This window comes from Aplidium turbinatum, chromosome 1 (genome assembly GCF_918807975.1).
Source record: "Aplidium turbinatum chromosome 1, kaAplTurb1.1, whole genome shotgun sequence".
Taxonomy (NCBI): domain Eukaryota; kingdom Metazoa; phylum Chordata; class Ascidiacea; order Aplousobranchia; family Polyclinidae; genus Aplidium; species Aplidium turbinatum.
Genome location: NC_137472.1, coordinates 59,268,118 through 59,293,852, shown reverse-complemented (window position 1 = coordinate 59,293,852; position 25,735 = coordinate 59,268,118). Strand labels below are relative to the sequence as shown.

At 40.3% G+C, this 25,735-nt stretch overlaps 1 protein-coding gene across 1 annotated transcript; it reads right to left on the bottom strand.

Annotated features, from left to right (window-relative positions):
- Positions 1-387: 387 nt before the first annotated feature.
- Positions 388-17,250, bottom strand: LOC145776836 (galectin-5-like). Its single transcript, XM_082588060.1, has 5 exons — positions 17,122-17,250; positions 16,846-16,875; positions 6,604-6,686; positions 1,386-1,551; positions 388-879 (listed from the first exon to the last, which is right to left on the bottom strand). The coding sequence occupies exons 1-5, from the start codon at positions 17,122-17,124 to the stop codon at positions 727-729; spliced, it is 435 nt and encodes a 144-aa protein (XP_082444186.1). The 5' UTR covers positions 17,125-17,250; the 3' UTR covers positions 388-726.
- Positions 17,251-25,735: the final 8,485 nt, after the last annotated feature.

The following is a 25,735-nucleotide window of genomic DNA, read 5'->3' as shown; positions in this document are numbered from 1 at the left end:
AAGTGTTCTACTTTGATATCATTGTGTGCTGACAGCTAGTGTAGTCTAGGGTTTGATTAGCCTACTTGTGTTATAAGCTTGTTTCTTTTTGTGAAAGTCATTTGTGCAGACGTGGTAAAACTCAACATGTATTGCAATGATCGCATTGACAGAACTGAAGTGATGTCAACTGGATCAGCTGATTGACATCAATGTAGGGGAATAACCTATATTTTCCAAATGACGTAACACTGTACGCATGAAAACCGCAAGTAGTGTAAACGCGAGCTGTTTCAGACAAGACGCACGTAAATTGCAACGCAACATTTACGAGCGGAAAACGCACGTAGTCTAAACCTAGCTTTAGGCGGTGTGTAACTCGATGGTCTGTTGGTCAATAGACTTGTGCGGCAGGGCTCATTTTTTATTTTATATCAAGTTTACGATGCCATCACATTATTACCCGACTTATTCTCACTGTGTTATTGCTTTGGAAAGTGTGCAGGGAATTAAGGAACAGCAGTTATCGCCACCAGCGGTGAAAATACATTTCCTTATTTCAGGCGACCCATAGCCTACACAATACACATCTTTCAAAAATTTTCAATAGATCTAAGTCTAACAGACAAATACAGAAACTCTCAGGTCTTTTTATAGCACAAAGATTCACAAACCAAATCATTTTGTTAATAAAGCTCCAAATAAGATAGCCTACTGTAGGTTTTGCTATTGCTTTTGTAAATCAGCTTAAACGATTAGCAGTTGCTGGTAGTTGGCCCCTCCTGACAATTCAAGTTTATCGATGTCATCCACTGGTAATCGATGCTTGTAATAAAACTGATGTATTCCATTTGCTTTAAATTCGAAGGAGTCTCGGTCTTTTGTCAGAGATATCTCGATCTGAAAATGAATGTAGCTTTAAACATCTCTTGATTAGCTCAACCTAGTGGATAAAATAATTAAGAGACAACAACACTTCGACAGTCGGAAACTTCACTGCGTCAATCTCGGTGACCGGGCTTGCATCAGTGATTCAAAGCTTCTACAACTATGTGAAACTGCTAGGAATAACCTATCAAGATAGTTTTTCTGCCAAAAGTTTAAGATTCAAACCAACCAAACAAAACACACTTTTTTGATTCAGACGAATGGTGTTGAAGTCCTCATAAAACAATGACACACTGACTTTAGCACCATTTGTCATAACACATGACTACTGACTGGGGAACTGTGTTTTGAAAGCAAGTGCAAACCGTTAATACCACAGCGAGCTCGCAGCATCAGGCTAAACCAGGTGGTTAGTATCTACTGTACAGTGTACATTGTGAACTACATAATGTTTTTGGTTGAAATGAAACGTTTTAATTAAAGCCTAGCAAATTACTTTGGTATAATTAAAATCTTACCATAAATGGGCCATCTTTAACAAATGGAAATGGGCCAGGAAGACCCCTTTCTTCAATACCCCATCCCTCATCCCAGGCATTACGGACCATACACTTTTCTTGGTATCGTATACTTATGTAAAAAGCATACTTTCCGGTGGCCGAGGTGTGAAAGTTAATTTTAAACCTGCATAATACACATTTATTTAGAATGCCCGTCGAACAAGAAACAGAGTGGCTTCTTTGCAACGAACCTTAGCCAGCACAAGAATGGAAAGATTGTCTGATGGTGTGGGACGCAAACATCCGGTCACTGTGCACAGAGCGCTGTTTATCCCAGCCAGCAAGCCCATATGGGCCCCATATACTATTTTAATGGGCTTGTGGGCATGTGGGTTTTATGTGGGTTTTTTTGTTTTTGCCATATGCGCCCAATATGGGCTTTCTTGCAGAATGTGTTGCTAAATGACAAGGTGGAATATAAAACTTCCAATCTTCAAATGCGTGATCATATAAATGCATTTTAAGAAATTTAGCCACATAAAATTATTGATCATGGGCTAAGCATGAAATATTGATGGGCTTCCCACTTTGTTTATGGGCAGACCATGGGCTGCCCACTTTGTTTATGGGCAGACCATGGGCTTCCCACATTTTTTATGGGCAGAACATGGGTAGCCCACATTTTTTATGGGCAGATCATGGGCTACCCACATTTTTCATGGGCAGGCCATGGGCTGCCTACATTTTTTATGGGCAGACCATGGGCTGCCCACATTTTTTATGGGCAGACCATGGGCTACCCACATTTTTTATGGGCAGGCCATGGGCTGCCCACATTTTTTATGCGCAGACCATGGACTGCCCACATTTTTTATGGGCAGACCATGGGCTACCCACACAGTGATTCAAAGGTTTGTGGGCAACCCATACTAATATGATATAGGCTACACCTCGATCAGCATTTGTCTAGACTTTGAGATTTTTTAGTTGTCTCAAACGACTTTTGTTGATCTTTTAAACAAACACAAAATGAAATTGAACAAGCAAAATTACTGGAGGCACCTTGCTATGCATTGCGCAAAGCTCACTGCTTGCAGTTGGAGCACTTTGGCAAGGTTAGCAGTAGTACTATTTTTTGTGCTTACGTACCACAAATAGGAAAATGTCACATGGAGCTATATACCTACTCGTGCGTTGTTGATCAAAATAAACATCGTGTGCACTGTCTGCCAGTTGACGCTCTTGGCTTACGCCGATTTTTACTGGGGGCACCTTGCTATGCATTGCACAAAGTTCACTGATTGCAGTTTGGCATCTGTCTGCAGTTATATACCTTATGTACATATGGGCAGCCTGTATTAGATTTATGGGTTACATATGGGCAGCCCATATTAGATTTGTGGGTTGAGTGTGAGCAACCCATAAATGAATATGGGCAGCCTATATGGGGGCAATGTGATGCCCGCGGACACAATGTGTATGGGTCCCATATGGGCATCTCACATGGGGCCCGTACATCAGCCCATATGGGTCCCCATGTGGGGCCCATATAGGCTTGCTGGCTGGGATGGCAGTGTCGATGTTGTGGCAGTAAGCACTGTGGCACTAAACAATTGCACAGTACTCTGTTGAAGAGTAGACAAGAGCTGAGGCTGCAATACGTAAAGTGTCAGCTTTCACGCCCCAGCTGAAGCCTACCATAAGCTTGAGTAGCACAGCGCGCGATGCCAGTTTTTTTTCTCAGTGACACCAAAATGGTAGCTGTATGTGAGCGATCTGTCAAATGTCACTCTAAGATTTTTTGGTTGAGAACAGAAGGACAGAGATTTTCCATTGTTATAGACATGTATCTCAAGTTCAGCTTCCCGATTGTATAGTTGGAAAGCTGCTGTCACAGTTTTGGTTTCGCTGAGTTTCAGTGGCCAATGCTGGAGATAAGCAGAAAGGGTTTTTATGTCCAGGCTCAAGGTGTCTTCTAGGTTTTCTCACGAGTTTGTGGAGTGAAGAATTGCCAGGTCATCTGCTATGAGAATTTTACAGAAACCGTGGTTGGCAGGTGGTGAGTGTAGATGTATAAAAGAAGTAGAGCCAGGACCGATGCCTGTGAGAAACCATTTTTCAAAGCAATCCTCGATGTTGGGTCAAGAGTGTGACTTGATCTACGGTGGATTTTTCGCACCGGAACCCAGATTGCTCTTTTGGATCAAGCGGGTCGATTATTTGGTTGACGCCGGCATAGATCAGTCTTTCGAGGATTTTGAGAGGAACACAGAAGAGGAATCTCGGACGATAACTCCTTGGGTCTTCTAATGGCTTGTAAGGCTTAGGGATCGCAACTATTAAAGCACTTCTCCACATTTTAATGATTGTAAGGCGGTGCAAGCAGGAAGAAATAAATTTACGTATATTTAATAAACAATAATAATGCAAATAACTAAAAATAATTAATGATATTATTAAAGCGTTAAACCTCTGTCAACCACGAAAAAAATGGCGTTGTGAACCAATAGAGTCTGTCAGGCTCTATGCAACTATGCTGCAATTTAGGTGATCTATGCTTGCACTTCATGCAGATAAGATGGGACATTGAACACTTAAACAGTTACTTTTTGTTAGGCCTACTTATAGCATAAGCTTTCAAAAATACAGCCTAAATGCATACTTGTTCAGTTGGTAACCAATGGTTTTTGTATTACTTTTATGATTAAATAAAATGTTTTTGAAACTGAAAATACTTTTTCAGCTAATTTAGTCACAAATATTATCAAAAAATATGGATAATGAGTTAGGATAAACGAAAGAAATAAACTTGTAGGGAACGCTGCTGGTTAGCGACATCTTTTATTTACTTAATAAGATTACCATAACAAAGGCTTTATAAAACATAGCTAAACATAAACATAAAGTAAGCATGTAAACTCTTCACAACCCTCACAACTAACTGAAAAGTGGACAAAGAGAAAAGTGAACGAAGAGCTTCGCGAATCACGCCAGAAGCTAACACGACGACTGTGCACAGAACACGCAAGACCAATTAAACACAACCAATCAGAAGAGAGAATCAAGAGTTTTACAATATTCTCCCAAAACGTGTGGGAATGGATTAAAAAGAATAAGAGGCACCACTTAGCGTGACTAGATGTGAAAAGGTATTTTACTTGTTTTAGGCAACCTATACACATCTTTTGAAAATTACCAATGGGTCTAGACCAGGGGTTCCCAACCTGTGGTACGCGTACCACTCGTGGTACGCGAAGGTTTTTTAGGTGGTACGCGATAGCTTCCGTTTTTTTCACAACTTTATATTTTGTTTATCTGGTTTTGTTTACAAAAAAAAAAATCTCGTAGCCTATTCTTATTGTTCCGCAACTATTCTTGTTGTTTCGTATCATTACGATCTTCAAAATACAGCTCATGTCAACAATTAGGAACACAGTTACTTTGAAAGGCTGTCAACGCTGTGGGACAGTGGGCGTTAATTATGTCAAATGATTGCTCTTGATATATATCATCTACTGTTTTATAGCTTAAGCTACAAATAGCGTTGAATGATGCTAGTTGTAAGCTAAAAATAGATTGGAATAAAATGTTCAATAACGGTTACAAGGAATGTTCTCCAATAAACTTCTGGCTCAGTATTCTCCAATAAACTTCTGGCTCAGCATGGCCTCTTAATATTCAAGGCTAGCTTCCCATGCTGTTCCGCAGTTACTGATTTTTCCTTCCTCGTGGGAATGCGAGCAGGAATTTTCAGTCACGATGAACATCAAGTCAAAAAATCGAAACCGACTAGGTGCGCCCGGAAATGACTTTTGATGCGTTGTTAGCAAATTTTCACAGCGCATCGACCAATTGGTGGACAGTAAACAAAAATCTCATTAAACTTAGTTGTGGCACTTTAATGTTATTTTAGTAGGCCAATACTATTCTTCTGAATAAAATATGCTTCGATCAAATTAGTTGTTCTGCAAGAAGTGATACGCTTAGTAGTACAAACCGTCCAAGTGGTACGAGATTGTAAAAAGGTTGGGAACCCCTGGTCTAGACTGACAGAAAGATATCTTAGATTTAATTTCGACGATGACGTCATGGTGACGTCATAAAAGTCATGATGATGTCATTCTAAAATTTTAAACTTGCACAATAACTATCTATTTAGGGCAAGAGATTAGCTCATTGCTCTATAAGACAAGACAGTAATTCGTCATCGTTTGTACCATCAGCCTGCAATGCAATAGCTACTCTGGCAGCGGTTTGATTGTCTGACATCAAAAGATGATCAGCTGTGGTCAGTGGCGTACGCAGGGGGTCATTGGCTATGCCCCCTCCTTTAAAATACGTTGATTTTTTAGTGTTGTTGTGATTGTGTAGTCCAATCATGTTAGTGTTGAAGAGTGGTCTTGGATAGCGGGACCGTATTAACCGTTTCTCCTACCTCTGGAAGGGTGGCACGGTTGTTTAGGGGCCCACTCATTTCAATTTGTTTAATGTTCTTTTTATGGCTAATTAAAATGAAAAAAATATTGTAAATGTTGCTACAGAAGCTGGATATTATAGGTTAAATTATGCAAGGCCATATTTACCGCTTCCAAAACCCCAGTTAGTGGGACTACATCTCTGTTTAGTGGCCTACCCTTATTCATATTTAGTTGTTGCAGCTTTTTCGGCATTTTAATGCAAACAATATTACTATATATAATATACTGCTATAAAAACTCGACATTTTATAGGTAAGGTATTGCAAACGATAGTCTTTTCATTGAATCAAATAGATGCATGGAAAGCTCTCTGGTCGTTAGGTGTGAGAAAGTCAAGTGTAACTCTGCATAAAACATATTTATCATATTTATTTACAACATAAAACTAATAATTGTAATAATTAAAGCGTTAAATGTTTATGACCGTGCTTAACTTACTTCCAACATGTAAGCTTTTTTTTCGCAAAAAGATCACACGTAATACAAGTCCAAAATAAAGGTGCAGCCAATACGCATGAGTAAAAAAATTAGTAGCCTACTTTGAGCAAAGAATACCAGTATGATTACTATGCACTTTAAGTACAAATGTTGCAATGTTTAAAACAACAGTTGCATCAGAGATGATTTAAAAGGTTGTTACTGTTCAACTTGAGAATACATTTTCTCATTTCGTCAATTAACACTTTCACAATTAGTAAAAAAGTTAACCAACGTTCATCATAAAGATTTCACAAACATTAAGAAATACAGTCACTCACACATCTCCAGTATTAACTCCTGTCAACTTCAAACCGGTATCTGCATGCTTCTTGAAAGAAATTTTGTAAAGTTTTCCTGCAATCTGAAGAAAAGAACAACATAATTAAGTAAAAGGTGTGGATGTAAATCCTATGGTTTTTCAAGTAAAATTTTAACGCATTCATCTCGCATTGTGCCTCTACTCAATAAGCTGTCACGTAACATCGTTTTGTCACTTCTACCATTTTTATCAATTTTGGTGGATAGGTTGCTTTGTTGTAGGCTACCAGAAGCAGATATAACCAAAAAGCAACATGGTAGTTAACATACCGTAAGCTAATATAAAGCAATAAACTAAAAAATTCAAATTTCTTTTATACAACATGTTAACTCTTATCAAGCATATCAACAACTGATATCTAAAAAAATGAAATAAGAAATGCACAAGAATAACTACTGTAAACATAGCGAAGAAAATAAGGCACGTCATATTTGAACAAAACCAGATCTATGTTAAGAATATTTAAACCCGACAGTATAAATTTCTGGGTCATATAAGAAAGCAAAAACTGAAACATCTAGTAAAGTTTTTGGAAACGGGCACCTGGTAAACAACAACAAATTCATTTGAAACAATTTAACAAAACAGAAACAATCATTCATACAACATATATATTAATAGGAATACTTGGTCTGCTTATTATTCATCAGATGCCGTCGATGCCTGGTTCAGGCAAGGCAATTGAAGAAGAATCAAACCGCCATCTGATGTGCCTTATTTTCCTTGCCTATTTACATCTCATGAATTTCGGTTGTTCAGATGCTGGACAAGGGCTATACATACGTTGTATAAACAAAAGCGTTTGCAATTTTTAGTTTAATTTTTGTATACTGGCACAGTGACTTAGTAGTTAGTTTGTCTGCATCAAAATCGTTAAGCATGGGTTCGTTCCAAGCCTCTGGAACGGATGGTCTATCCCAGGGGTCGGCAACCTTTCTTCAGTCGCGGGCCAAAACAAAACTGCGCAGATGTCAACGGGCCGTACAAGTTTTCCATTTGCACTTCCGTTTTCTTTACTTTTCATAATATTGTTAAAATTGGCGTTCTTATCAGAGTATCTCCATATTTAGCTACTATAGGCTTATATAGATTAATATAAAGAAAATTAGTAACAATTGGTAACGAAAAACACCAAGTACTTTATTTATTGACAGCACAACATTAATGTGATATTTGATGTTGTTTCCTGCTAGAAAGTTTCTGAAGGTCAGGTGATAGGTTGGATGAGGCAAGAATCATAACATCTTGCAAGTGGTCATCAGTAAGTTGTGTTCTCAACTTGCCGTTAAATATACGGTTAATTGACTATTACTAACGCAACTCATGTAGCCTGCAACTAGCATGCAGTAAATAGGCTAATATAACCGGACTTCAAGGTGAAACTGCCAAGTACCTTGATGCTACCTTCTGCAAGCTTAAGCTAAATTTTGCCCCAAACCTAGTTTACTATAACAAAGCGACCCGTCATCGATAGGTCGCGGGTACAAAGGCGCTTTGTGATAATTTCCTATGCTTGGTGGATTCTAACAAGCAGCAAATTCTTCAAAGACAAGAATCACTTGTTGAAAAAAACGGAAAAATGGAACTGGGAGTAAATTATAACTCTAAAAAATAAAGTAATTTAAAAGTCTGGACCGGCTGTCACTAAAAAGGCCAATTCCTGCTTCCTAAGCTACACATATTTCTAAATTATCAACCTTCAAACAAACTAATTCTTAAAACTTCAAATCTATCAAACTATCTGTCAGGCCTGCAACGTCGCTCTCTCTAAAATGCAGTTCGCAGAGAAAGAATATCAAGGAAATTCAAAATGGCGACAATGCCCTAACTAAGCATTGTTGCGGCATAAGTACACAGGCTACGTGATTACAAGTGAGCGTTACGGATAAATATGGAAAAGTAAAAATTGCGAAAGTTTTACATAACATTGAGTAATCTTAATTCTGTTATGTAAAACCAAATGGCAGCATAAAATAATGGGATGTTCGTTTTGGCCCGCCAACTACAATTTGCAAAAATGCTGCGGGCCGGATAATTTTGCTTGGCGGGCCGGATCCGGCCCGCGGGCCGTAGGTTGCCGACCCCTGGTCTATCCTTTTACCACCCCAGATTCGCGATGATCTCAAATTACACAATGGAAAGCTACTATAAGAGTGAGCAGCCAGTTTTTGGTTTCATCATCCACGACGCGCAAATGTTCCACTCCATTAGGTATCTTGAAGATGGTACAGTCGTTGATGATGTGGTCTGCGGTCAGTTCCTCGGCACCACATTCACAGGAAAAGGAAGATTGCCTACCATTCCGGTGCATGATTGAGCGGAAAAGTCCGACACCCATGCGAAGACGGTTAAGACGCATCAACGTCTGTCTTTGTAGCGTCAGGCCGATGGGACGTGTGTTGGCGCCGAAAATGAAATAATGGAGTCTGGTGGTACTTGATTTCTATTCAGAGTTTCATTTATGGTCCGCCTAATTAGCCGCAAAGATATGCCGTCCATCAACTTCGTTAATCAGGAATTGAGCGGCTGACACAAATAAGTGTCTTGACTTTTGTCGACAAGAATGTTCGTTTGAAGGATCACAGACCTTTGAGTGAATAAGATGTTTGGGGTCCAATGCCAATCCACCGAGATACAGAGTGGCTTCTTCTCGACGACGCTCAGCAGGCTGGATGCCAGCAAGAATGGGAAGATTGTCCAATGGTGTGAGACGCAGGCATCCGGTCACTATGTGCAGGACGCTGTTTGTTGCAGTGTCAATGTTGTGGCAGTAAGCACTGCGGCACCAAACAGTTGCACAGTAAATCTACTGAGGAATAGACAAGCGCTACGGCTGCTATACGCAAAGTGTCAACCCTCGCCCTCCAGCAAGAGCCTACCAGGCGCAGCGCGTGATGTCAATTTGTAGTGCAGTGACACCAAATGGTGGCGGAATGTGAGCGATTTGTCAAATGTTACCCAAAGGTATTTTGGTTCGGGGCAGAAAGACAGAGATATTCCATTGTTGTGTACATGTACGTGGACACCCACGATCTGGTTGGCAGGTCGTGGGTGTAGATGTTGAAAAGAAGTGAAGCCAAGACATCCCCTTGGGACACCATTTATCAGACGACTCAATCTGTTTCGCAATGAGTTTCCCAGTGGTGAGGGTGAAGCTTCGATTCCTGACAAGTGTCATGATCGGTTATGCGTCTATTCAAAGCCGATAATTCAAAGTGGTAAATTCAAAGCCGATAATTCAAAGATAACAATTCAAAGCGGTCGATTGAAAGCCGATAATTCAAAGACGACAATTCCAAGCGGTCAATTGAAAGCCGACAATTGAAAGCCGGCAGTTCAAAGTTGACGATAATTAATCCGCTTGATTGGAAAAGTCAATAATTGAAATTAATTAATCTTATTGTGATGTGATAAGAGTGCGAGCTCGTACTGTACTTAAAAGTCCATCGTTTTGCAATGCTGAAGTTAGTCAGAAGTCGAACAAGGAGTAGTATAGATGTTTCTTTCACGAAAACGGAAAGAGGAAGGCATAAAGCATGCCTTGGCGGCTACTGCTATAATCACGACAGGGATAGTAAGCTTGGTGAGGGGTTAAGCTTCTGGTTGTGTGAAGAGTATTGGAAGGAAAATAAGTGCAAAGCAAGAATGCATGTCTGCAATGAAAAGGCAGTGAAATTTATTGGAGAACATAACCACGCTCCAAATGGTCAGCGTAAGCAGGTTTTGGACGTTTGTGCCCAGGTTAAGTTGCAAGCAGCAACGTCTTACGCTACAACTCAGCAAATCATTACGGCGGCAACAGCAGATTTGCATCCAAATGCAGCAGCTCAAATTCCTGAGAAACGTGTTTTGAAACGCAGCATTCAGCGAGCCAGAAGGCAAGTACAAAATATTCCTGTGGAGCGGTCAAATGCTGAAGAACTGGTAATTCCATTAGAATTCAAGAAATTGGATGATGATAGGCTACTGTGTTTCTGCTTTATGATTCTGGGCCTGGAAATGATCGCATATGCATCTTCAGTACCCAGCGTAACCTTGAACTTCTCTCTCAGAGTCAAAGCTATTTCTCTGATGGAACGTTTAGCACAGCTCCAAGCCATCTCTTTCAACAGCTATATACTATCCATGCTATTGAATAAGGCACAATTGTACCTCTTGTTTATGCTCTTCTTCCGAACAAAGCTGCTCAAACCTATTGTTGACTTTTGCAGGCTATAAAAAACCTTCGACCTCAAATAAATCCAATGTCCTGGATGACAGACTTTGAGAAGGCTGCAATCAATGCCATTCAAGACAATTTTCCCACAACTTCACTGACGGGCTGCTTTTACCATTTACAGCAATGTGTTTGGCGTAAAATACAGCAATTTGGATTGGTAGCAGCTTATAAAGAAGATGATGGAAAGTTTGCAATGAGTGCACGGAGCCTGGCAGCACTAGCTTTTGTACCAGAACAAGACGTTGAGAACGCATTACAAGCCCTAGTGATAGATGAAGAATTTGATCACCGAATTCAACCTGAAGCTGATTACTTTGAGGACACTTGGATTGGTCGACTAACTCGCCACGGGCATCGAAGACCTGCTGTGTTCCCAAATGAACTTTGGAATGTTTATCAGCGCACTTTGCGTGGAGAGCATCGTACCAACAATAGCATTGAAGGGTGGCATAGACGTTTTCAATCAACTGTCGGTTGCTTTCGTCCGTCCATCTTTCGCTGCATCAACGCTCTTAAGAAAGAGCAAAAACATAACGAAGTCCTAATGGAATGTCTTGTGGCAGGCCACAATCCTCCATCTCGAAAAAGGAAATATGAACAACTAAATGAACGGATCCTTCGCATTGTGCAACAGTATGATGCTCGAACAACGGCTCAGTAGTCAGTATCTGCGTGGAATTGCTCACAACTTTGGCATGTAGTTTTCTTGCGAACTATTTTCTGTTAGAATTGCCGGCTTTTGGTATGTAATTAAATTGAAACTGTTTTCTTATGAACTATTTTAGGTTTGAATTGTCGACTTTTCTCTGTTTTGTTTTTTTGTCGTTAATCTCAGCTTTGAATTATCGGCTTTTAACCCATTAATGCCCTCGCGTCCTTACAAGGACGTGAAAAGTGGGTATTTTAGATTCCGAATTGCTTTCTTCAGATTGCTAATTATTTTCAAATTTTTTTTTCTTTGGTTAGAATACCATTATAGCTATAGAAACAGCGCAAGAGCGTTTTCATAAAGAAGCTTTAGTGTTCACTAGGCAACGTTCAATGTGGACCTTTTGTGAAATATGGAGCCAGCACATGATACACAAACTGTGACCTGCAAAATCGAGGTATGTAAAATTGTTTTTAATCAACTTTATGTTTTGATAAATCTATTAATATGTACGTCTATAGCTATGTGCCCAAAGCGAAATATTTTATTTTTCTCTTATTATTTTTTCTGAATATAAGTTAGAAGTTAGGTGAGTCCTTGTAGGGACGCTTGGGCACTGGCGCGGACGCTTTGTGCTAACTGTAGACATATAAGCAGGTTCGCCTAATGCTATAGGATTTCGTATGTTTTCATTTTTGGTGCAAAAACGAACGTTATTTGTAACGGTTTGATGTTCAATTTGCAAAACTGGACGTTTTAGTTCGAGTAGTAGGTTAGGTCATCACTTTCGTACGCGTACAGTGGTGCTTTAGAATCTAGGAGTAGGCGCTTTCACTGTTTTTGTACTGTAAATTGAGGTCTTGTTATAAATATTCATGTATCTTTAATTTATCTTTATTTTTAAAAGTTCATGTATAATTAAATTTTTGTACTTTTTATAGGAAAATTCGCTTCACTGTTCAAGAAATTTGAAAGAGGCCCACCCAAGGAGCCCACAGATACTGTAATTTATTCCTCCTGATGAATTCGGCAACGTGAGCGATGAGGACAGTGCAAATGAAGATGAGGGTGTCAAAAACGTTATCAATGTCGGGAAAGGAATCCTGAACCAGAAAGGCGAATTATTAGTGATTCAACATAATGAAGATACTCAGGACATGGATTTTGTTGAAAATAAGAAGAGGCCTACATTTGACAACGATGAGACAGAGCCACTACCGGGACCATCCAAAGCCAACCCATTGCGTTGGAACCCAAGAAGAAACGTAAAGAAAGTACTGGCAACACAAGAAAATGGGTCAACGCCCGTTGCGTTACATGACCTGGAAGAAGAACTATCGTACAACAAGCCTGCCAAGAGAAAGTTTACAGAATTACCCAAACTAATTGGAAAAGTCACACTTGTAACTAAAAAAAAGAAGGACCGTCCATGAAAAACTGAGTCTCCTAACTCATCATCCAGTAAAGAAGAGTTAACAGAGGAAAAGATACCACCTGTACGCATCAGAAACAAAGATAGGATCCAGTCTACAGCAAAATCAACTGAGGAAAAAAATCCTCCTTATCCTGAAGCTTAGAAGCCATGATAATTTACCCATTGATCCTGATAATATGAAAACGCCGTATGATGTTATGAAACTCTTCATCTCTGACTGATGATTTTGTGAACAAAGTAGTGAGAGAGACCCAGAGGTATGCAGCACAACAAAACCAATTGGCATTCCAGTGAAAGGTAGTTAATTCCTTAATAAGAGCAAGTCATGCAATTATGTTTATGACAGGATACATCACCCCTTTCACACGCAGGATGTATTGAGAGAGGAGAGATGATACAAGCAATGTGATGGCAAGAAGAGCTATGTCAATGAATATTTTTGATGAAGTAATGCGCTATAGCCATTTTTCCAACTTAAATCACTCTAAAGACGACTCATTTTGAAAAATTACCCTTCTTTTTGAGACTTTGAATGAGATAGCAGCCAAATTTGTAGAAAAAAAATGAGTGCGTAGCTGTAGACGAATCAGTGATCCGTTATTTTGGCCCCCCACCCTCTCAAGTAAATCATAAAGGGCAAACCAACAAGATTCGGGTTTAAAATTTGGTCTATGTGCATTGTGCACTCTCCATGGAGAGCTAATCTACTGTGTCCCTACGCTAGAGCAAAAACAAACATCTTCAAGTATGGATTGAGTCAGGGGGCCTGACGTTGTTTATGGCCTGATGAAAAGTGCTCGACTGATTCCTGGTTCGAAGGTTGTGTGCGACAATCTTTTCAGGAGCCTGGATTTCATAGATCATCTGTCTAAGAAAGGGATAAGTATTTTGGGGATAATGAGGTGAAATCGAATAAACAATCTATCTTTACCATCAAAGAAAGAGACCGATAATATGAAGAAGGGAGATATGAAGCAACTTTACTGGAGATAATCGAACCATTGTTGTTGGAAAGATTCTTGAACACGGTACTGTCTTTCAGTTATAGTAGGTAGGCCTAATCATTTTATCAAATTTTAAATACTCTCGTGATGCAGTAATGAAACTGGACGTGGATCAGCCTTACTTACTCAAGATCTACAATAACAACATGGTAGGTGTGGACCTGTTGGACAATCTCAGTTCCTGTTATTCCATCCGTTCAAGAAACCGCAACTGGTACAGGGGTGTGTACAATTGGATTCGAAATATCAGTATGGTGCAAGCTTGGAGGTTTTATAGAAAAAATTGGTGCAATCACAGAAGAAAGAGAGATACGGAAAAAATTAGCCTCCTTGACTTTATCCGATCATATTGTGTAGAAATGACAATTATGATCAATGGCAACAAGACATTTTCTCTCTTACCATCGACACATGCACTTGTCAACCGTGAAGAGATCAAAAAGGACCAGGGCAATAACCTGATCATCAAGACGGACAAATAAGGTGTCTGCAAACACTGTCACAAATGAACGTCAATATACAGATGCCGTCGATGTTATGTTCGACTGCACCCAGATTGCTTCGAAATGATTATAACTGAAAGGAATTTGTAATATTATCTGTTTAGATCGAGTTTCGTTTGTTCGTTTCTCAATAAATCTAATGAAAAAGCGATGTATTTTTATTAGAAATTCATTTTTAATGCATCTCAGGGCAGCAGTATTGCTTTTTGTGACTTCAAAAATTCCATTACCGGAAAGTGCTAATTTCTTTTATTTTACATCAAGCCTTCGTACGAATGCCCAAGCGCCCATATAGGGACGTACCATTTTCTGCATTCCTGGTACAGATATCAGAAAAATTTCTTTTGAATATTCATATCTAACCCATAAGGACCTTACATGAAACTTTTTGTAAAAATATTCCGACTAGAACGATGACCGGGCACTAATGGGTTAATTGACGGCTTTGAATTTTCGTCTTTGAATCGTCGTCTTTGAATCAACCGCTTTGAATTTTCTTCTTTGAATCATCAGCTTTGAATGAACGGCTTTGAATTTTCGGCTTTGAATTGTCTGCTTTAAATTGTCGTGCTACCGTCATGATCAAATGGACCATATGTCGGTCTAAAAGCAGGCGAAGCAGCTTGTAAGTAAGGCCGCGGTGTCGTAGGCAGCTGTTAAATCTAGAAAAACAACTCCGGTCTTTATTTGGCTGAAAGCAATCTTCAATGTCTTTAGTGAAGCGTGTGACCCGATCTACAGTGGATTTTCTACGGCGGAACCAAGTTTGCTCTTTTGGAAGGAGCTAGTCGATGATTGGGTATATGCGGGCATAGATCAGCCGTTTGAGGATTTTGAAAATAAAACAGAGGAGGGATATTAAGCAATAATTCCTTGGGTCCGCTGTGCAACTAATAAAACTCTTCTCCAACTTTTAGGGATTGTGAGGTGGTGCAAGGAGAAGGGAATTTACGTAACCAGAACTTGAGGGCAGGGCTAGCACGGAGCACAAACTCAAGGCAGATCCGGTGCAGGAGGCTTGTGTGGTTTCACTAGGCGGAGGGCGGTGGTGAACTCCTCTGGAGTGAAATCTTCACAGATTTTTTCTTCTTGTGGTATTTCCACTCGCCACAGGGAAGATACTTCTTTGGCGACAAGACGGGATGGCTTGCCATCCTTTATCTTGTAGACCCCGTAGTGCACTAGCTGGGGAGCGATGGCATCTGCAGAAACGGGGCACTGGCGTCTGGCGAGGGGAGTTTGCTGAGCGCCCAGTGAGGTTGTTGATGATGTCTCATGCTTTGCGGTTTGAGTGTGAGAAGTCGATAGCTTGGAAGGCTTCGTTCCATCGCTCAAGCTTCTTTGCGTGCAACCGCTCAAGTAATTTTGTGGTGGCGGTGTTGAAAGCAGTACCAGGTGTGGCATTTTGGTAGAAGCCATAGGGTGTCTCACATTCAGAGTCCCAGCATGGTGTATAGTTGGTTTGACGGCCATATAGTATTGTGGCTTTTGCCACAGTTATTATGGCATTGCAAATGTACTGGTAGGTCTCGTCTACGTTGCACGTTTCAGGTGATGGTAAGCATGTAAATGATGACTAAATGATGTAACAAGTTTGATACCCTGTCGGGTCATAGGCTACCAAAGACTTTTTAAAAGTGATACAGAATCTTGCTTCTTGGTACTCAATTCAATTCAATTTTGTTTTTCATTGCTGGCACGAAAATGAAAAGAACGATAAAGTAAACACAGGAATTTGGCACCAACAAAAAGGAAAAGATGGCAAAACCAAAAGGTTTAAAATATGCATTGCTAAAACAGTGTTTAGAAATTAATATTTTTAATTTGCACAGCCATCACACCTACTACACATTGCATTGGCAGGGAATCGAACCCGGAATTTCTCATGACAGGCGAAGATTCTACCACTGAACCACCAATGCTGTCGGTTCTGTGGTAGTCGCTTAGCAAAACGAATAGCATAATATTTCAGTATAATAATTCATTCAACCCCCTTTATTCTGCTGCATTTACTATGTCTACTCTGTAAAGCGCTGAAAAGCAACGCATGTCTGGGATGGATACAGCGCTACATAAAAACACATATTAGGCTATGTTAAATGCAGTGCCATTGCTTGGTTTCATATGCTAACATTTCCACCTTCTTTAGGCATTTGTTATCTTGTCACGTATTGTTTGCACTGTGATGGTCACTAATAAAATCAAAGTAAACTAATGAAGTTTCAAAGTCAAAAATGATCCAATTTGGAAATTTGAGGGACATGATTTGCAACTGCGCCGTGTATGGGTCACGTGATCACCATAACCAACGTGCACAACCAATCGCACTAATGCATAACCCTACACAATGTGGCATAGTTTTGATTAATTTGTTGATAAACAATCGCTCACCGGTGAAGATTCCACTCTTTGGTTTTCAGCCTGAAAAAAAGATTATTATGGTTACTTCTTATTTGTTTATTACTTCCGGAGGGAGTTTAATTTTTTGTACCACAGACAAGCAAGGCACAGCATCACAATACGGCTTAGCATTATAAGAGTATATTTTACATATTTACAACTAGTTTTAAAATTTGTTTATTGAGCATAACAGTATTACATAATCCCGCAGGATATTTCATAAATGAAACACATTGAGAGAGTGTAAATAATAGAAAAATTTCTTACCATTTTTCTGATTAAGCACGTCTTAACTACACAAATATGTACAAAATACTAATCTGCATGCAAAAATTTTAACGCAAATTAACTTTTGGATTACTTGCACTATGTCAAATCTTCATTACTTTGGAGGCACCAAAGTTTGGTCAAAGCAAAAGTACAACAAAAAAGAACCAGCATTAGAGTTCAGTTTCTGCGATAAAAACTTATTTTTCTTTTTTTTTTATATTTTAAATTTTTTGCTTACAGTATTGTATTACTTAAGGGCAGCTTGGATTGAAAACTGTATAATTTTAACACCTTTCTAGAAAGCTTTGTAATTCCTTGCTTTTGTTCCTACGTTGAAAATAAGCTTTTTTCTTTGAATCACTGGTGAAGCGTATGTAATTATTTACACATTTTCTTTTTTATATTAATTCATGCTAAGCCTACATTTAAAAATTTACCTTGAATAAATACATATTAAAATAAAAGAACTACCGGTATGTTAGTGATGTTTATTAATATGACCATTGTTGAAAAACCGCCTTGGCATTCAATTCAAAGTTTATTTCCTTTTTATCATAGTCTGATTTTAGAGGTGAAAATATTTACACAAAGTCTTTCAGTATCTTTATTCATGTTAAGCCCATAACTTCCCACAGAAAATCAACCATTCATTTGTTGTCTGGGTTATTGCAAACTTCTAGACAAAAAAATTATGGCGTGCAAACTTTGAAACTAGAAAAACGGGTTTGCTTGTTAACGGTCAACAAGAATCTTAAATAACAGAAGAGAAGAATGAGCAGAAAAGAGAGTGAAAAGTATGAATCATGAAGAATCGAATCTTGTACGCACTACTGCACTTTTTGCTAAAAAAATAATTGTAAAAAACGAATGTTTTCTGAAAGTTGGTTTATCAATCAAAAGCCTCATTTAAGATGTAATGAATCGCAATGAGGCATCTCTTTTCCTGCTATGTGCTTATTTGACGTTTTTAAATTGGTTTCAAGCTGATTGTAAACTGTGCAGTATAGTGCGTGCAGAACTGCGCAGAACCGTTCATTCTCTGCTCTTTCTTTTCTGCTCTTATATAAGTTTCTTGTACATTGTTAAATATCAAACCCGTTTTTTCCAGTTTCAAAGTTTTGCACACATAATACGAACGTTAAAAACATCATGTCCGGTAAAAAAGAATCCACCGAATATGCTCCTTATGAGCTTTCTTGTATCTTCGAACTATCTTATTTTTAGAATTCCTTTGTCTTCTACTGATGCAAGGTTAAATATCGTATTATATTCACACAAATGCAAACTGCACACAGTCAGTCTTGTTTTCAAACTTAGTTTAACATAGGCTACGTTGATTCATCGCTATTTTTCGTTATTTCAGCTTGTACGCGGACAAGTACCGCAAAACATAAGCAGGCCAGGTTGGGATGACGTGCAAGTCCGACTTACACGAGCCTCGGAATACCTACAGGGAAGCTGACTGAAAGCAGTGGACAAACGAAAATAGAAGCAGAGCAGCTCCTGCAGCAGATGCAAACGAAAAAGTTCATTTTCATACTTGTGTCTTTTGCAAACTGTTTGAAAACAGCGATTTTGCCACCAAGGGCCTGCGGAGCTCAACACTTTATGTGACAGACCGTATATCACTGATTGAAACAATGAAAGCTACATAGGCCTATGCAACTTTCCGCGAGGATTCTAGGGGTGACTTTGGTGGCGTGCTCAAACTGACAGAAGAACTGATGGTAAAACATGAGATAACTAACTGGGACGTGCTTGCTGGGAATAACGTCGGCTGCCTAGAGCAATGAGGATTTAAGGGCGCTGTGGAACTGTATTCTTGATAGGAAGATAACGGAGTTAAACTGCCGCTTTATGGACGACACTGTGGTTATTTTTATTATATAAGTGTATATAAGGATGAGGATTAGCGGTGGTTTAAAATGTTAATTAGCTGTCTAATGATATTCTGTCTGTCTAACAGATATTCTAACTAATTTGACCATCTGACTCTATTGACCATTTCCACACAATTATTACTCGAATTATAATCTTTAGTAATCAGAAGGTGTTCGTATAATATTGTTGGTCTAACGAGGCCATAACAAAATTGAATTTAAACATTACGGGATAGTGAAACATTATCACGAAATTATTACATAAAAGTACACAATCAATTTGATGTTTTATAAGCGGAGCTGAACTGGTCTGACTGTCGCCAAATGCGAACCAATCATTTTATTGTCTGTTCCCTTTTTCCTATTTACTTCGGGAGCAGGTTGCATGGAAAATTACAAAATCTTTAGGACATAATATTAGCTTAAACTAGTTCACTATAGCAGTGGCGTAGCTAGGGAATGTGCCGGAATGTGCCGCCCGGGGCGGATTCAGATTTTGCCGCCCCTTCAAGAAAAAGCAAGTGAAAATGAAATGCGTTTTTTTATCAGATCATAATCAAAATAAAAAATCGTAGTCTGAAAGTGCCGGCCCCAGACGTGCTGCCCGGGGCGGTCCGCCCTCCCCCCCCCCGCCCCCCTAGCTACGCCATTGCACTATAGTTGAAGAAATGGAAACTGATCTGACGCAATAGCCTAATGGATCGCGATAGCACGTATGGATTACTGAGAGCAGCGGCCCTCTTTCGCACTTGGATCTGCCACTTTTGGCGAAAAAAACATTCTAAATGGTCCGTGTGCACTGCTGTATGGCATTGAGATCGCAGATGCTGAACATAATTGTTCATTCAATAAATCAGACGGTAAATGGATTGGGAAAACTTTCCTACATTAATGGAAGTAGGCCTACTGGACAGCTGCCCTGCTGAGATTTTCCCGAATATGAACAGTGTTTTAAGGACCATCATGACACTGCTTTCCAAGTCCTGCAGCGTTGAAAGACTTTTCTCCGCAACAAACAGGATCCAAACGCGCTTGAGATCATCCATGCTGACTGGCCGCTTTAACAACTTGACACTTCTGTCTTTAGAAAGGCAACTCATTGCAGTTCGAATTATAATGACATAATCAACTTTTTTAACTCGAAACCTAGGAGACTCCGCCTTGTGTAGAAGCTCCGGTAGGTGGTAGGCCTAACACTAAGTTTTTGTATGCTGGCCCGCCGTGGCATTATTGGTGAAGACCCACCAACATATTTCCTAGGCCCACCCATAAATTACGTTCTGAATCCGCCACTGCTCTTACAAAACGCTATGTACGACAACTATTTGTTGGGCTGGCTTATTGGCAGTTACTCAGCAATCAAAATCCGTCGTTTTCACTTCAAATCATTCCGTTTTTATATTGATTCAACAAAACAACTACGGATTTTGTTTGCTGAGTAAACTGGTAAGATTTTGGTCTTCCATTCTCTTAAAGTTTGTTTCTGCTTGTTTGATCAGCTGATGTACTCACTCGTTTGTCTTTGCAGACTTACGTGGACATGAGAAGCAAAGCTCAAGGTGAATCTATGTTACGACTTCCGAAGTGTTGTATTTCCAGACGTTTAATATAAAATAAGCAATCATAATTGTAGCGATAGCCAACCAAGTGAGAAAACCACTTACCTCTTGTACTTACTAATAATAATAATAATGTTATGGTTTTATTTATTGTCGCTCTACAACAGCTAAGGTCTTTTAGCGACAGGGCTCATTTTTAATTTGTATCAGGTTTACGATGTTATCACATTATTACCCGATTCATTTTCACTGCGCTATGCAGGATAGAACACAATCGGTACCGTTTTTAAAGTCTTCGGTTTGACCCGACCTGGAATCAATCTCAGATCTACCAGCACCAGAGCCGAAGGCGAAACCACTCGGCCACTAAGCTGGTTCTTGTACTTACTAATTCATTGTATAAAAGCAACGCAATATATAGTAAGAAAAAAACGCAAAACAATCAACTCAGGAACGTGGTACAGAACGCTTAATTGATTACACGCTCAGTGCGGTGGTAATCAATTCCAGCGTCTGTACCAGAAAACGCTGAATGTAATCATGTAGTGAAGCAGGTCACAAGTTACATAATATCAACGTAAATGACGACTATAACACCTCCCCGATAATTTTATACACAAACATAAAAAATGAACAAGACACCGAATTAAACAATCAAACTCAAAGTCCGAAACGGGCCGGAGGTCTGCGGCGACGGCTCGACCTTCGTGGGTTGTGTGGCCCGAATTTCAGTACAGTCGGTGTGTCGTCCGAATCCGTTCGAGCTGAGGTGGAGACAGCGGAGGAGTCGACTGTTGGTGCAGGAGTTTCTCCCTGCTCCTGGTCCTCCGATGATGCATAGCGAGGTTGCAGTTGGTCCATATGTCGCCTCCACGTCGGACCATGTGGCAGCAGATGTACCAGGAAGATTCTGCTACCCTGTCGCTTAATCACCTCGGCTGGAACCCAACGAGGATCCTGACTCCGTCGTGGAGTGAATGATAGCACGTAACAGGGATCTCCCGGTTTGAAATGCCGTTTTGTACCTTCGGAGGCGTCCGTGTTGTGAGGGCTTTGTCGGGGTACCACTTGAGACGATGTGGGGAGAAGCGTGTCGATCTTGGTTCGAATCTGACGATTGTTGAGTAATTGGCTTGGAGAGTAGCCACTCCGAGTGGGCGTGCGTCGATATTGCTGTAGGAATTCCAAGACGGCTTGTTTCGGGGGCAGGGAAGATTTGCGAAGTTCTTGCTTGAACGTACGTACGAGGCGCTCCGCCGCTCCATTGGTTTCCGGATGGTAAGGGGCACCCGTGATGTGCACCATACCCCTCTCCTTACAGAAAGTTTGAAATTCTGTGGATTTAAAAGTGTTAGCATTATCGGTAACTATAGTATGGGGATAGCCGAAATGAGCAAAATCTTCTTCTAGCAGGTTGATAGTAACTGTTGAAGATAAGGAAGTAGTAGCATGAATACATGGGTATTTAGAAAAAGCATCAATGCTGAGTAACCAATGGTAACCCATGAATTCTAGCGCATGATCTATGTGTAAGCGACTCCACGGTGCTTCTGGAACCGTCCATGTTTAGACCTGGATTTAGATTGCGGTTGATATTCGCCACAGGTACTGCACTTGTGACAAAGTTCCGTTATGTCTCGGTCAATGTTTGGCCAGTAAACAAATGTTCTTGCCAACTGCTTCATTCTCTCAATGCCAAAATGTCCTTCATGAAGCAATTGAAGGACGGAAGGACGAAGTTTTGACGGGATGACCACTCTGGTACCGTAAAGTAGACATCCGTAACAAGTAGAAAGAGAGTCTGCGTACTTACGAAACGGTTCGACCGGGTCTTGTGGAGAAGACTTGGCCGGCCATCCTTCATGAATGAAACGCATTACCGTGGAAATTATAGGATCTTTGGAAGATTCTTTACGTAGTGAGGCAGCATTTGGGGTCTGGACCTGCAAATCCAGAGCATCGATAGCGCAGACGATGTCAATGTCATCCGCACTTTCCTCTTCATCGAAGACTTTATCTCCTCCTGCTGGTAAGCGACTCAAAGCATCAGCGTTTTGATGATCCTTCGTCTTCCTGTACTCAATAGTGTAGGTAAATTGCGACAAAAAAGTGCCCAACGAGCCAAACGATTTGTTGCCAAAGAAGGTGTCGATTTGGTCGGGCCAAAAAGACTAAGCAATGGTTTATGATCTGTGACCAAAATGAATGATCTACCAAAAAGATATTGATAGAATTTCTTTAGCGCAAAAATTATCGACAAAGCCTCTTTCTGAATTTGATTATAGTTTCTCTGAGAGGCTGTTAATACTTTTGAAACGTTTGCTATAGGCCGTTCTGTGCCATCTGGGTAGCGGTGAAACAAAGTAGCACCGATGCCCACACTAGAAGCATCACATGCGATACCTACCGGAAGTGACGCATTGAAATGTGTAAGAACCTCATCAGTAGAAAGATAATGCTTAAGCTGAACAAAAGAGTTTTCCTCTTGTTTTCCCCATCTCCAAGGAATGTCCTTTTTCGTGAGATGGTATAGTGGTTCTGCTACTGTGGAAGCCTTCAACGGTAGAAACTTCGAATAAAATTGTAAGGAACCTAAAAACGAATGAAGAGAAGATACGTCAGTGGGGGCAGACATCTCAAGTATGGCGTTTACCTTAGGACCTTTGGAGATGCCCTGCCGGGACAAAATGTGTCCGAGGTACTCTACCTGAGGTTGTGCAAACTTACACTTGTCTTTTCTACATCTCAGGCCTTTTGAGTGAAGTCGATCGAGGAGCCGTCTAAGATTCTGGAGATGCTCCTCAGCAGTAGTGCCACTGACAAGAATGTCGTCTAGGTAGACTGCGACCCCTGGAAGGTCGGCTGTAAGGTCGTCCATGATCTTCTGAAAATAACCTGGAGCAGAAGATATGCCAAAAGGTAAAACATTTTGTAAAAGTACGCCACGGTGAGTGCTTAATGCGAGGCGTTTTCGACTGTCAGGACCAAGTCGAATCTGATTGTAGGCATCAGCCAAGTCTATCTTGCTGAAACCATACCCACCACCCAACTTTTGCATTAAGTCTTCTGGTAAGGGTAACGGGTGACGATGGGTCTCCAGGGAAGGGTTCACCGTGACTGAATAATCGCCACATATGTGTAACTTGGCCTTCTCTTCTAAAGAGTTTGAAGGCTTACGGACTGGAACAACCGGTGTGCCCCAATCGCAAAACTGAACTGGTGTCCATACACCACGTGCAATTCCCGACTCATAGGCTTGTGCTAAGTCCTCCTTTAGCGCGAAAGGTACAGGCCTAGGTTTGAGAAAAACAGGTTTAGCATCAGACTTAAAATCTATGTCTAGTTCATAATCTCGTAAGCACTCGAGTTCAGGCTTAAAAACATCTTTGAACTCGTCACATAAGAGGGAGCATGCTTTCTCCAGACTCTTATCAGGCTTGTCGCACGACTGGATACTCTGTAAAATAGAATAATTAGACAGAAGGAATTTATCGATAGAAATTCCTAAAGACGAGATTGCATCACGACCTAGCAAGTTTAGTCCTTTGACTGTCGTGACTACAAAAGGAATATTATCTGACCTTCCCGTGGAAGGACAAGTTACCTGGGCCGTGAAAGAACCCGTGATTGGTACTAGATGCTTGGTAGCAGATTGAAACTGCGACACTGGTGCTTGCAAGTGAGGTGTGCCTACCCGAGTCCAGACGTCGCTGGAAAGGAAATTTCCATTTGTAGCAGTGTCCAGTTCTAAGTGTGTGGTTACCGAATTAACGGAGATCGGTACTTCCAACTTTGAATTTCGAGGTTTTCTGCAAGAACTAGAGAGCATGTTAATTTCCTCGATACAATTTACCTTAGAAGGTTTGAACTGTCTAGCTTTCTTTTGACAAACACTCTGTGAGTGTTCCGTAATATTGCAGAAATGGCAGGTGGCTTTCCTAAACCTACAGTCATTGGCGTTGTGGTTGGAATTACCACAGCGATAGCATTCTTTATTTTTAGAAGTAAAGAAAGTACCTGTAAGTTGCCTAGTTTTTGGAGGTTTGCTGATGGTCCTTACTTTCGCAACTGGTGCTGGTGGAGTGCCGTAAACAGTTTTTTTGGCCACCTTGGCTGCCTCTTCGGTTTCTGATGCAACCTCCACAGCACGTTTGAAAGTAAGTTCATCAGCTCTGATTTTGAATAACGCCTTAAGCACCGCCTCGTTACCTATTGAACAAATAAAACGAGTACGTAAAGATTCGTCCAATGGATTTGAAATGGACGAGAAGTCACAGGTGGCAGCTGCTTGGCGTATGCGGACGGCTAGTTCTTGAGCTGTTTCACCGGGCTTGCGCTTCATTTCGCTCCAGAAACGGAATCGCTACCTCACGATGAAGCGTTTTGGGTCGAATTGTTGAGCCATGTAATTTGTAATTTCCGTCATGATGAGATCGTTGACTTCTTTTGGGTTTGTTTCCTGCTGTTGTATTGTTGTTGGTTGTGGTCTTGAAGTTTGGGCTCGCATTTCTTGTAGTTGTTCTAGGTGGCGCTTTTCTTGTTCTTGTTGGTGAAGTTCTTGTTTGGCGAGTTGTTGGTTGGCATTTGATTGGATGAGTTGAATTTGATCTTGATGACGTTGTTCTTGCTTGGCAATTTGTTGTTGCAGGACTTCAATCAGTTTCTCCATATTTTCTAAACTCTTCTTGAAATTCTGTAAAAGAATCCTGCCGACGACGCCAGTTTAATGTCTGTTGTATTTCCAGACGTTTTATATAAAATAAGCAATAATAATTGTAGCGATAGCCAACCAAGTGAGAAAACCATTTACCTCTTGTACTTACTAATTCAGTGTATAAAAGCAACCCAATATATAGTAAGAAAGAAACGCAAAACAATCAACTCAGGAACGTGGTACAGAACGCTTAATTGATTACACGCGCAGTGCGGTGGTAATCAATTCCAGCGTCTGTACCAGAAAACGCTGAATGTAATCATGTAGTGAGGCAGGTCACAAGTTACATAATATCAACGTAAATGACGACTATAACACGAAGTTTACCGAAGAGGAACTTGACTTAATTTCGGGAACGTCAGATTACTTGAAATAAATAAAGTATTGGCGTCCATTGGAAGTTTTTTATGAAATAGAAAAATTTAACTGAGCTTTGCTAAACCAGTGTGTTTCGTCTG